Source organism: Nannobrachium achirus (genome assembly GCF_963921795.1).
Source record: "Nannobrachium achirus genome assembly, chromosome: 13".
NCBI lineage: Eukaryota > Metazoa > Chordata > Actinopteri > Myctophiformes > Myctophidae > Nannobrachium > Nannobrachium achirus.
In genome coordinates, this window is record NC_137833.1 from 36,054,037 (window position 1) to 36,068,501 (window position 14,465).

At 44.9% G+C, this 14,465-nt stretch overlaps 1 protein-coding gene across 1 annotated transcript in view; it reads left to right on the forward strand.

Moving 5' to 3' along the window:
• Window positions 1-702: 702 nt before the first annotated feature.
• LOC308296560 (serine protease HTRA1A-like) overlaps window positions 703-14,465 on the forward strand; it is a 40,030-nt gene continuing 26,267 nt past the window's right edge. The window contains exons 1-2 of the mRNA XM_080739855.1: window positions 703-1,343; window positions 13,781-13,880. Coding sequence (XP_080595981.1) covers window positions 881-1,343; window positions 13,781-13,880 — 563 coding nt within the window. The 5' untranslated portion in view covers window positions 703-880. The remainder of the gene's footprint in view (window positions 1,344-13,780; window positions 13,881-14,465) is intronic.

The following is a 14,465-nucleotide window of genomic DNA, read 5'->3' on the forward strand; positions in this document are numbered from 1 at the left end:
TAGCATTTCTGTTAGAATGGACAGAACGGTCTGAGATGGGTGCTAGGAGGGTTGTGCCCCGACAGCTGGGGCTGCCAGGAGCAGGCCTGTTCCTCATCCTCCTTATGATCTATGATGCTGTTACTCTGTTCTACTCTTTGACCTTTAAATAAAACTTAGTAAAAAAAACGTTGTCAATCCTTCATTGTGGAACATAGGCATATATTTTGTCCATAACAGTGACCACATGACTCTGGTGCCCAGTTGTCTAGGTGCCCAAATGTCTCTAGTACCCAGATGGTTTTGGTGCCAAAATTTCCCTAGTGCCCAGTTGCCCACATGTCCCTAGTGCCGAGTTGACCAGGAGGTGCCCACATGTCCCTAGTGCCCAGGTGCCCACATGTCTCTTGTGCCCAGATGGTTTGGTGCCCATATCTCCAGTGCCCAGTTTTGGTGCCCACACCTGACCTACTGTTACCTCATATATCACTATATGTCGGATATTCAGGCATGCTTTCTGAGGAATGAGGAACTCTCCAGGATTGGCAATTGTCATAAGCCCGCACCGAAAAATAGTATGTGGAAAATGCACTTTAGGTTTAGAAATACACCCACCACCACAGTGACGTGACCGCCTAGAAAGTGTGCCGATGGGTCATCTGTCTCATGTGCGCAGTCAGTAGAGGGAGGCTTTTATAATTGCAGAGCCAGCAAAAAAGAAAAACGCACAGCACAGTCGCGTCATGGTGCGCAGTGGCCAGCTGAAGTGACTGATTTACTCCCAAACTACTGAGCTCTCACATCCCATAACACTGCAAGCAAGGAAGGACTGGGACACTGTGTGTTCTTTTTTTATTTACCTCTTAGGTACTTGGCGTAGTACGTGTTTTAAACTTGAACGATGCTTTGGTCACTGCTGTGCGTAACCGCGGCCCTCGCGTCCATAGTGCCTGTAGACGCGCAGATCGCCAACAGGTACGCTATCGGATGTCCTGCGCGATGTGACAAGTCCACGTGTCCCGGGCTACCGACGGACTGCCCGGCGGGACAGGGGCTGGACGCCTGCGGCTGCTGCGCCGTGTGCGCGTCGGGAGAGGGCGAGACGTGCGGCGCCGGTGGGAAGCTCGGAGACCCGCTGTGCGGAGAGGGACTGGAGTGCTCCGTGTCCGGCGGCGTGGGATACTCCGCGACGGTCCGGAGGAGAAGCAAGAGCGGGATCTGCGTGTGCAAAGCCACCGATCCCGTCTGCGGCAGCGACGGGGTGTCGTACCGCAACCTCTGCGAGCTCAAGAGAGTCAGCAGCCGGGCGCAGAGGCTCCAGCAGCCGCCCGTTCTATTCATTCAGCGAGGAACTTGTGGGAAAGGTAAAAAGGTCACTTCTACACAATAAGCTTATGTTCATTTTAACTGGCTGCCTCATTTAACTCTCTTACTAGTGCAGACAGTGGATCTCAAACTTTTTCATGTCTAGAACCCCCAAATTGACACTTATGAGCCTGCCTCCCCCATTTGAAAAGATATGCCAGGGACCCTCACATAAGAGAATATTTTTACAGCTCTAGCAGTGATTCTCACCCCTTTTAATTTCAAGGACCCCCCAGTTTGACATGCATTAGGCTACAGACCCCCATTTAATGGCAATCCTATCTCTGAGACCCCAATTTATATTGTAAAATCAATGTTAATTTAACTCTGAGTGTGTACAAATGGAACCACCATTTGGGTCCATTTTGTTCCATTTGGTTCAATCCTAACTATAATCTAACTATAATTTAGCTTGGGGACCCCCTGGAGTTCCCTCAAGGACCTCTGTGGGTCCCCAGACCCCAATTTGAGAACCAATGTACTAGTGTACAAACAGAAACAAAGGGTCCATTTGGGTTTTATCTGTATTCTGTACACTCAATACAAATGGATTTAACACTGATAAATTCAATCTGTAGAATCCTTTACTGAAATTGTAACTGACAATATAACCACAGTTCAAAACATAACTAGTTAAAGAGTTTGATTCACTTTATCTCTGTCACGTTTGACTTCTACAAACATCCCTTGGGGATTGGCATCCTTATACCGGGTGGCTATAGTGGAGGGGCTTAAGGACACAGATGTCATACAGCTGCATGCACAGATACAAACCCCCATGTGTCTTAGAAACAAAGGCCACTATTGAAATGTGTTGTTTCCTTCTTGTGAGCCATGTAATTCGTGCATGACAATTAGGCAAAATCAGGAAGCCATTTGCTTGGTTAAACAAAGTCATGAACTCAACCTTGGTATTGGAGCTTGACTTGATGTACAGCCTCAACCAAATCTATAATTCGTCGTTTGCCGGTGTCGCTTGTGAAGAATAAATTGGTTAGGATTAGTTCTGGTATGTTTGTACACATGCAGTCACATGGCTAGTGGCAATCCTCTTAAATGCTTTCTAAAATGCTATCTAAAATCTACTTCTGTGCTAGGCTAATCTAAATGACAACAACATTAATTAAGTTTTTAAATATGGCATAGATAGACTATTAACTAATAATAAACTTGACTTGAGTAGTGTCTTTTCCCCCTCTTCACCAAATCTCTTTGCCGAAAACACACTACTTACACATGTTGTGAGCTTGTAGATCTGCTATTGTTGGTGAATGATCCCCTAGAATAGGCATGCTAGTGTTCAAGTGGTTAATATTAACCGAGTGTCAAATGAAAATAATGTTACCACAATCAGCTTAACAATAAACAGACGATCATTCCATTTCAGATATGCTTTGTGTATGAAATAGTACAGCCCAGTTAAGAATGCATGCTGTGTACCATTTATCAGTGAGTCATTCATCATCATTAATGCTGTATGCTTGTGTAATGTGACTTAGAAAGTTGGAGATATTCTGGAATGGAAAACAGTGAAATTTAAGTTCACATGGTCACATGGTGGAATAAACATAAGCACACGTTTGTGTGTATATGTGTGTTGTGTTCACATAATGTCCATCTAATGTTTTAATTATGAAAGTGGGATTTAACTTTAAAACCTTTCCTGAAGGAACTTACCTCAAGGTTTGGAAACTCACTGATGGAGTGAGGTATCTCTTTTATTTCCCCTCTCTCTCTCTCTCTCTCTCTCTCTCTCTCTCTCTCTCTCTCGCTCTCTCTCTCTCTCTCTCTCTCTCTCTCTCTCTCTCTCGCTCTCTCTCTCTCTCTTTGTCTCTCTCTCTCTCTCTTTGCTTATTCCTGTTTGTGGACCGGAGGGGACCGCATCACTCATGAATCACAGCCGACAGCCATATGAGGGAATACCTGGCTGCTGTTCAAACACACATGCACACAGCCACACAGCCACACACACACACACACACACACACACACACACACACACACACACACACACACACACACACACACACACACACACACACTCCAGTGGAGAAGGGCTAGTCCCAGTTGTGGGTCCGCTGGCCTTCGCGCCACTTGCAATGTCGTGGACAATAATTACAATGTTCGCCCAACTGGGACTCCGGACAACTGGGATTTTCCCGTGTAGAAACCCCAAAGTTAGTATAACCCACATTTATTCTGTAACGTTTCCCATATTATATCAAAAAAGTATCATTGTTTGTAATGACGCATTCCCCAAATCTGGCTTTGTCTCCACTGTCGAACAATAGAGTTCAGCTTCTCATTTGTTAGTCATTGCAAAAGGTCAACTCATGCCTAAATAGCTAACTGTGTGAGCACTTGAGATATAACAACAGTGAGGTGACCAATCTTCTGCATTGTTTTTTGTCACCAATGCCTCCGATTGTCCATCGAACTGTTTATTCAGTTCAAAGTATGCAAAACACATTTTTGGACACTGCTCCTACAGATTTTGCCCTAAAATCAAGCAAAGCAGTACACAGTATGTCTAGAGTCATGTCATCAACATGGATCTGTCCCATTTAGTGCCACCATCAGGCCGATTTTTTCAAACACATTTTTGGACACTGCTACAGATTTAAAATCACACAAAGCATGATCTCTATCTCTAAAGTCATGTTATATCAACATGGATCTGTCACCATTTCCCATATTCCCTCCCGATTGGCTACGAGTGCCTTCTAAAGTTTGTGTATGCGATGTGACGGTCGCGTATCTCCCGATTAGGTGCAGCCAAAGGGTAGATCTTTGTGCCCATATATGGTGTTACATGCGAGCCCACACTGTTTCGTAGGAACAGTATTTCTAGTTATATATATCCATATCTTCATATCTTCCGTGAACTTTAGCCAAAAATAGCAGATCTACAAGCTCAGAGCTTGTAGATCGGCTATTTTCGTCAAAGAGCTTTGGTGTAGACTGTAGAGTGGAAAAGGAGCAGACTAAGTACAGAGTGAAAGGTCAAGTTTATTAAGTAGTGACAAGTGGTTAAATATCTGAAAACACAAATTGACATGAATCCAAAATACACTGACGATTGTGCTGTCAAACAATGAAACTATATGGAATCTATGAACAGGTTGTGGGGGTCCCTGCTTCATCTCTCTCTCAACTAAGGGGTCCTTGGCCTGAAAACGTTGAAGACCCCTGGTTTAGACGTTATAGTGGTGGTTTAGCTGTCCTCAGACAGGAGATCTGCAGGTCTCCAGTGCCAGAACATGAGGCCCCTCCGGGCCCCGCTCACGTATTTGTGACCTGGGCCCGTGTTAAGAAAACACACGCCGTTCCACTTAGCATGATGTCATTCTGCGCCTGGCTCTGAAGTGGTTGATTATGCAAGTTGTTGAATTTGGAGAGGAAATGTAGGTCAGTTTATGCTTCTGCCTTTGGGGTCACATTTATTTCAAGTAACTTCTTTTGTGTACACAAGTGGCACGGTATGGCAGCAGAAATAATTCGAATAGAATTTTAAACGAGGTTGATCTTTGGTAATGATGAATACATTGTCTTAAGGATGTTGTGTGGCGCATTTATGCATGTAATCCGTTGTAATGTCCACGCATGAAGACCCAGCAGAATGCATGGCTACTGGATGACTGGGATTGGTCTTTATGGTTTTCATATTGGCAGGCTCTGCTCGGGCAACATAATGAATATGGGCCTTCTGTGACTCTACTTAGTGACTTTTAGTACGCTGACTATGCACATTCTTTCCCCTTGACTTGTCTTTACCAGCATCAATATTAGAAGATTATCTTTTTGCATGGATTCTGCCCAGGCTGTGTCCTGTCTGTCCTGGTATTTGTCTGTTCTTTCTTTCTTTCTTTCTTTCTTTCTTTCTTTCTTTCTTTTTTTCTTTCGTTCTTTCTTTCTTTCTTTCTTTCTTTCTTTCTTTCTTTCTTTTTGTCGTTCTTTCTTTCTTTCTTCTCTTTCCGTCTCTGTATATTCTCCAAATATTTCCCCTTCATGGTCCCCATTGCGGCCCTATAATTTCCCATAATTTCCATGCTGTTTTCCATCCACCGCTGCCTGCCTCTTCCTTCAGCCTCACCCTACTGTCACAGGCTCTGTTGTGGCCCCCCTCCCCCCTCTTTATTCCCACCATGGCACGGGAGAGGCGTGTTTGCTTCTCTTCCGTTCCCCGATCGCACTGATAAGCCGGAGGCAAAACCTGATGTCACATCCCGGGCCATGCAGCGCTGCACTTCCACTCTGCTCTCCAGCCTCTCTCCCCTGCTCCCCCCCTTTCCTCTGTTGACGTTTCTGTTAAGCCATCACTCATGCCAGCTCAGACACTGTTGTGCCACAATGAAACCTAGTGAACTTTGCGTTGATGGTTGGATTTGTAATAAAAGCCGTCTGTGGTGGGCAGGTGGGAACTAGGACTGGTCAGGAGTTAGGGAGAGACACCAGCACATATTAGTACTCTAGTCTTTCATATGGAAATCTTTTATTAGACAATGAATGTGCATATGGAATGCTGATAGGGTCATAATTAATCTCCCGTTCCCTGCCATATAATGTTTCCGACATTAGCAGCTGGTGTTCATGAACGCTGTTGCAATCATCAATTGGCGTTTTATAAACGTCAAGTGGTAATTAAAGTAGAAAATATGATACGGCAGGGAACAGGAGTTGAATTATGACCCTTTTGGTTTTCCAATAGGCACATTATATCGCCACTGTCGGGAAGAAACCTCGTACCTCCAGGTTTTCAAATTTGTATGTTTTTGGTGGGGTTTGCCAAAAGGGCCTTTCTGTGTGGAGTTTGCATGTTCTCCCTCACAAAGATCTTGGCCAAGATGTACTACATATGTACTAAATATAGCTTAAAAATTCAAACACCCATGTCACCTTTGCAAGATGTCGTTTCCAAACCTCTGTATACACTTGTATTCGTTATTACCCTCATATTTTGCCTCTGTATAAAACAGCCTCAAGTCGACCCGGAAACAGTTAACAGCTAATAGTTACTTAGTTAGCTCACAACTTTCCACTTTTCTCTTTCACCTCAATCGCAGTAACGTCCGTATACACCACGTCATCGCATCACCAATACCTTTTTTTTTTCAAAACTTTTTTTTTTCAAACACATTTTTTTTCAAAACTTTTTTTTCCAAAAAATGTTTTTTTTTTCAAAAATGTTTTTTTTTTTTTTTTTTTTTTTTTATTTTTTATTTTTTATTTTTTTAACCTGAACTCTAGACTTTTGCTGCCCAAAGGGCCGCAAACTTCTAGTTTCTTACATTGGTGCTCCTACATATTATCATGCAAGCACCAGTTACTTTCCATCCCTCATACTGTGTGCACAGTGCACACCCCATAACCCACACACATCATTTCGGAGCTCATATCTTCGAACGGATAAGGGCTAGTTTTCACTATTTTCAAGTTTTTTAAAATAACAAAAAAGGAAGGTTTTGGACATACAAGGTTTCCACCTGACAAAACGACGATATCGTCACTGTCGGGCAGAAACCTCGTATCTCCAAGTTTCAAATTTGTATGTTTTTTTTTTCTTTCCAGAAAGTAAAGCCCTGCTTCATCATACAAGGCCGTCGCACAAAAGTAGTGAAAACAGCAGATCTACAAGCACACCACGCCTCACGGTGCTTGATCGGCTGTTTTCACTAGTTTAAATCATTTTAAAAATGATAAATACAAAACAAAAGGTTTTGGACATACACGGTTTCCACCCGACACAGCGACGATATGCTTGACACCGACATGGTGGATGGAGCCTTGCTCATTAAGTTGTAGTTGGGTAGTATTACCAGCACCGGTAACAAATGTCCAAACTACATTATGTGTGTGCAGCCGTTACAGATCTATTTGTCTGTTGACAAGACGCAGACAGGCATCATGGAGGCTAAATGGATCATGACCCTGTTCTAGAGTGCCACGTACGGCGCTCACACATCTCTCAACTTGCTGAATGAAGATCTATTACTTTGCGGCCGAGCCAACGTCAATGACCTTTTGGCGGGGACTCCATAATAGCTTTCTCACGGCTCGGTGGCCCTGAAGACCCAGCTCCATCTCCAGCTTGAGAAACCGCGGTTTCCACGACACGGTCAGTTGGGGGCAAAGAGGGCATATGAGAGCGTACGCTTTTATCCGCGTGGCACTCAGCTGGGCTTTAACTCCACTCTCAAACTACAGTACAATTCCTTGATTCTGTTTTCTGCCGATAATAGAAATGATTTGTCACGGTGCGGTCGCCATTCAAGGCCTTGTACGACTGGCTGTAGAAGAAGCTGAGCTTCACTGAGCAGACGTGACGGAGGATCTCGCTGTAAAAGACAGGTCTGGTTTCTCTGAAAGCAAGAGCAAGGGAGGGGTGGTGGGACTGGGAGGGAGGGGGTCGAGGAGGGCTAAAAGGAAGAGCTGCTTCCGCCTCCAAGAGCCCATAAAACAGGCAGAAGCCCACAAAAGCTGAGGAGGAGACGGGCTTTTGAGGCCGGGGCGTGGGCAATGACCCTTTCAGTGGAGGTCAGCAGACTGATAGTGATGGTGTGTGTGTGCGTGCATGCGTGCATGTGTATGTGCAGGCACGTGCACACATAGACATCAAAGGGGGCTTGCGCCCCTGCCCTTTTATCTGTCTGTAAAAAGTGCCCTCTCCAGACCATGAATTCAGTTTTTACTATGGTGAAAGAAATTGATTATGCTTAGTTCAGTGTGGTATCACGCACCGAAAATAGCCGACCTCAAAGCTCACAACGCGTCGCGCTGCGACGCGTTGTGAGCTTGGAGGTCTGCTATTTTCGATACAGTATTTTCACCAAAAGGCCCTTTTAGAAATTTCAGCCCCTGCCAAACATTCTCTGCACGTCCCTGTGTATGTGTATGTGTATGTGTGTAAACTTCTACTCTCATGAGTCACAAACTGTCTTCTCAAGGAAAGTGAGTGAAATTTGTGAAGTCCTTTTTCAATGGTTCATTTTACTGTTAGGAACAAGTGGTAGCATAACAATTGGTAAAGCACAGGTTATCTCCCGTCTCTAATACGCCGCTGGAGTACAACTTTGAGGTTGTCTTTGTTTTGAGTGGCAGTTTTAGAGCTTTTCTCTCCAGCCATTTTCCCATGGCTATCCCCAACCACCCTCCTCCTTTCTCTTGCTCAATGCATGCCTTTCTCGGGTCACAGCACTCCTAACCAAGTTCATCTCTGTTTAACTGTCTCTTAAACCTGTGTGTGTGTGTGTGTGTGTGAGTCTGTGTGTGTGTGTGTGTGTGTGTGTGTGTGTGTGTGTGTGTGTGTGTGTGTGTGTGTGTGTGTGTGTGTGTGTGTGTCCATCCATCCTCTTGAAGTACTTTCTTTTACGTGACTCCGTCAGAGTCCTGTATAGTACCCTATAGTTCCACCGTATTTCTTCCTCTATACCGACGGACAGACATTTCAAAAGAGCTACCTAGATCACCCTATCATAATACTATATTGCGCTTTTAGAGCCTCTTGTGACATGATGTCACCCTCCATCAACCAAGCCTTGACAGAAATAATTCAGTTGAAGCGGTGCTTCATGAAAACCCACCCGTTTACATCCACATTCCAGTGACACTCGGGATTTAATGGTTGAGGTCAATTGTGTGCACTTTCTAACCTGCACAGCTGCGTTTCAATCCCTTTTGATTCCACAACCTTTTTTCCTGCCTCAGTCAGAGTTCCTCATTATGAGTGAATCTGTCACAGTCCATAAAGCCGCTGAATAAAAACCTTCCCTGGTCCGTTTTAGGGGTGGGACGATAAGTGACATTATCGTTTATCGTGATAAAAAAGACACTCACGATAATCGCAGAGATTTAATTTATCGTGAAATCGTCCTCCGTCGTGCACTGGGATCAATTCACCTTTTATTTGCCGAGCTGCATATTCAGTACCATTTAAACCCTCTATTGGTAAAAAGTACTTATAATATACGTACTTGATACAGTCTTCTTTTCCACTCTCTACCAAATCTCTTTGACAAAAAATAGCCGATCTACAAGCTCACAACACGCCGCGTTGTTGAGCTGAAACTTTCATATCGTCCCATCCCTGGTCCTTTCACCTTGTAGATTGAGTTGCTGAACTGGGCTACATCTGTTTTGTGGTTTCACAGAGTCGTCACCACTTGGCCCAAATCAGCGATCATTATTTTTGCTCTGCTGTGATGGTAATGTGTGAGTGTGGAAACAAATGAACTGTGTCTGTGTGTGCACGAGTGTGTGTTACTGTGTTTTTGCATAATTCATACAACGTGTGTCTTTCTGTGTGAGCAATTGTGGCTGTGGCTTTCTGTGTGTGTGTGTGTGTGTGTGTGTGTGTGTGTGTGTGTGTGTGTGTGTGTGTGTGTGTGTGTGTGTGGGTGTGGGTGTGTGTGTGTGTGTGGGTGTGTGCGCGTGCGCCTGCGTGCGTGCGTGTGTGTGTGCGTGCTTTTGTGCCATACTAGACCTGTGGCTATGCATGTTGCTTCCTCATTAATGAATGCATATACTAGTGCATGTGTCTGAGTGCATGTGTGCTCAAGCCAGGGTGTGTGTGTGTCCGTGCTTGCGTGTGTGCGTGTTTGTGACCGGAGCCAGCGCTCATCATAACACAGACAAGTGAAGGAGACAGTTGTTTGGAGGATGACCCATGCAGACGCTCCAGAAACAACAGCATCCCTGGACACTGGGCCCTGCCTCTCTGTCCAACCCTATCGCACTGACCAGGACCTCTGGGGCGTGAAGCTAGCCCAGGGGAAAATGACTACACACTTTCCACTGCATATAGGTCCAAAGTCACTGACTTTGGACTCTGGAATGTGTACTTGTGTGACTTATACTGTATACTTTATGTATGTACAGTTGTGCTTGAAATTATTTAATCCCCTCTGACAAATGTGTTCATTAGCCACTGTTCCTTTGACTTAGAACTTGTGAACTATGCTCAAAACTGTACTTTTTGGAACATTCAGTGTCTTTGCCAATTATTTTATATTCTTTTCCTCTTTTCTTTCAAAGCAATAATCTCTTCTCTGAACTTTTCCGACCATTCCTTAGATTTAGCCATGTTTTAACTGCTCTAATCAGGGTTAGGGTTAGTCAACAAACTTCTATTCAGGCCAGATTGCACATCTGATGCAACTATTTAAGCCCTTGATTAGTCGATTGCAGTTGATTAAAGATGTTTTCAGGTGTAATTAAGAGTGAATAAGTGAAAGTGAAAGTGGCATTTAGCATTGAATTTGGAAATAAAAACAACACATTTTACTTTTGTTGAGCTATTTACATTGTTCTTCAATGATGTATTTATTTCATTCAGTTGTCAGATGGTGAATTTAGCCAATAAAGCAACTAGATTTGCAGAGGGGGGTTGAATAATTCTGAGCACAACCCGTACATACAGTTGTACACGCCTGTCATGCAAGACCTAAAGACTCATATAAAGTATTTCTTATTCTGTCTTTTTTATTCTAAGCAGAATTAAAAAACACTTTGCATCTAAGCCTTTACGTCTTCACGCATCATTTATTTTTGGAGTGCTGCTGTTTTCCACTTGTGGGTGATTATTTTTCAATTAGTTTTGCTTCTGTAGCTGAGTACCCACCGCTTAAGAAGCAATCAGAGGAAGCGCACCTGCTCTTTATGCACAACTAATTGTACTGTCTTGATAACATTTAAGTGGGATGACTTTAGATTAGGGGTCTTCAACGTTTTCAGGCCAAGGACCCCTTAGCAGAGAGAAAGATGAAGCAGGGACCCCCACTAGGGATGGGACGATATGAAAATTTCATATCACGATTATTGTGACAAAGGAAATCGCGATTTACGATATTATCGCGATAATCAAAATCCATTATCCTGGGGTGGAACATTTGCCAAAAAATAGTAGATCTACAAGGGTTGTGATCTGGCTTGTAGATCTGGCAAAGACATTTGATAGAGAGTGAAAAAAGACTGTATCAAGTACGTAAATAAGTACCTTTTATCAATTATAGAGGGTTTAATTGGTATTGGATATTCAGCTCGGCAAATAAAAGGTGAATTCATCCCAGTGCATGACGGAGGACGATGTCACTATAAATTCAATCTCCACGATACGATTATCGTGAGTGTTTTCTATCACGATAAACGATAATATCGCGTATCGTCCCATCCCTAACCCCCACTACATAACGTAAAAAACTGTGTTGCAGTTTTAAAATGTTCATGGATTTCATATACAGCTCATACTTGTTTGACAGCACTATCATCTGTTGGATTAATATATTCAACCACTTGAACTGTCAATACCTACTAGTCTGCTCTTCTTTTCCCTCTACACCAAACCTCTGCTGCGAGGCGTTGTGAGCTTGTAGATCTGCTATTCTTTGGCTAATGTTACACTAAGAATAGGGATGCTAGGGTTCAAGTGATTCATGTAAAAAACATGATCCTATCACACACAGATTTGGCGGACCCCCTGTAGTAACTCTAAGGACCCCCTAAGGGTCCCGGACCCCCTGTTGAAGACCCCTGCTTTAGATAGATATATATGTTACAGTATGTTCAAGAAACCAGTAAAAGTTGTCAAGGAGCACTCGTTTTGACGTTCACCACACACTAATCACCACCAGATGGCGACGTCAGCCACTGGATAAGAGAGTTACGTCACGCTTTGAACTCGCCGCAGACCGGAAGTGTTTACTCTTTATTTACTAGCCTAGCCTAGCCTAGCCTAGCCTAGCCTAGCCTAGCCTAGCCTAGCCTAGCCATTAGCTCCATTGTAGTCACTTGGACAGGGCGTTTAACGTGCGCTTGCCCAGGCCTTACGGCCTGGGCATAAATATAACGATTGCATTCACCACGGCTTCGTAACTCGCGCGGCGCTCCGCCGGCCGCGCGGCCCTGGCCCGCTCTTCGCGGCCACTCGCGCCTGCGGCGCTCGGGGGCGAAGAGCAGGACCAAGGTCCGCTGGCCTTCGCGCCGCTTGGGGCTTCGTGGACCCAGGGGGGCCTCGTAACTCGTTTGGGCTTCGTGGATACAGGGGGGCTTCGGTAGCCGCTCGCAGTGTCGTGGACAATAGAGCGGCGCACCGCCTGGAGTACGTTGTATTGGCGACCGCTTGCTCCGCCCCGTGCCGCACCACGAGTGCTCCGCGTCTCGAATGTGCTGTTTCTCCAATATACTATGACATATATATAGACAGACAAACAGATCTGTAGACAGCTAGACAGAATTCATCCTCGGAGACAGACTTGTCCTCGAGCGCACAGATTACAGAATACCTAGATTTTTCCACCCGGCGGCATGAGAAATGTTTTGAGGATACCACACTGTATAATTTAGTGGCATCCAGTACGGCAAGGCAGCACTCATTCCACGCTCCATGTGTTAGTTTAACTGTGCCCCGAGCGGAATGTCTCCTGTCCTTGTTCTTACCCCTTCACTGTAATCAATGATATCTTGAGGGCTCATACGGGCGCCTCTGACAAATGCTTCACAAATTTCAGGCGCGTGGGTGGGGTGGAGGGGGAAATGGATGAAAATTGTCACTGGTCGAGACAAAATTAGGGTTTTAGCGAGCGGAAAGACAAAGCACGGCATGGACGTCGAGTTTACTTTAAGATCAACGCCGTCCCAATGTGGATTTTGGAAGTCGTAATTCATGGGTTGGGTTTAAAGGGTGGGTTTTAGTGCTCACTTTGAGTGGGATTTAATTACCTGGTGAACCAGTCAATGTTTCCTGAGGTTCCCCGCTGCTACGGACGGATACGATGGTGGGACAGGTCATTCAGTGATTCAGCCTGTCCCACACGTACGCACGCACTCACTCACACACACACACACACACACACACACACACACGTGTGTGCACACACACACTCACATGCACACACGAACAGCACAAGCCTTGAGATGCTGTTTATTCACATTTGCGAGGACCAAATTGAGTTGTGGACATAAGAACGTTTTAGGAAATGGAGGTATACCTTGTGGCTGTTCCTCATCTACCAAAGGCATGATGTTAGGGTTAGGACGTACGTATAATTTGGGTTATTGTCAAGGTTATAGGGTGAGGTTATTATGAGTGTATATGTAAAGGTTAGGGCTTTGTGGAATGAATAGCCAGAGGGTGCCTGGGTGGTACTGGTACCCATGAGTGGAAAGGTTAAAGACTGTGTGTGTTTTCTGTGCTCTGGAACTTCTCTGATATTTAAGAAGAAGAACAAATAACGGAATAAAAGCTATTGTGTTAAAGTGTGCGTGCATGCATGCATGTGTTCCTCTCCCTGTCCTGTTGTGAAAAAGACTAGTTTCATGGACGGTGTTTCTATTTTCACTCCACTGTTAGATCATGTGCTATTCCACTGTTTTTCAGTTTGTTTTTAGTCTTCTGACATCCTGTCTCTGTGTGTGTGTATGTGTGTGTGTGTTACTATTCCAGCCCAAGACAACCCAGACAGCCCGAGACACAAATACAACTTCATCGCCGACGTGGTGGAGAGAATCGGTCCTGCAGTGGTTCACATTGAACTCTACCGCAAGTAAGGGTCACGCACCTGTGTGTGTGTGTGTGTGTGTGTGTGTGTGCGTGCGTGCGTGCGTGCGTGCGTGCGTGCGTGCGTGCGTGCGTGCGTGCGTGCGTGCATGCGTGTGTGTGTGTGTGCGTGGGTGTGCGTGTGGGTGTGCGTAAGTGTGTGTGTGTGTGTATCGGTCGTTAAGAGACATACCAGAATTTACGACCCCACCTGCGTGCGTAACCAGACCACACTCGTCAGGAGAGCACCTTACACTCTCTGCTTCCCTCTTTCAACACATCTTCCTCTTTCTCATTATCTCACCCTCTCCTATGCTCTTTCATCTCCAGCTCTCCTCCTGCCTTCGTACCACATGTTTTTCCTCTCCTTTGTCCCCTTCTCTCTGTCTATCAGCGTGGTCAGTGTACACATTAAAATCCTCAGTGTCACTCTAACCCGGTGAATGTGCAAATGTCAACCAAATGGACGCATGAAGGTCATGTCCAAGCAAGACCTGGAAAGCATTATACACGCCCAATTTGTTTCCTGTGGACTGCAATGGTCTTTTCACACAACTCTCAAATAAGCTTTTTCAACAGCACCTGCTGCCAG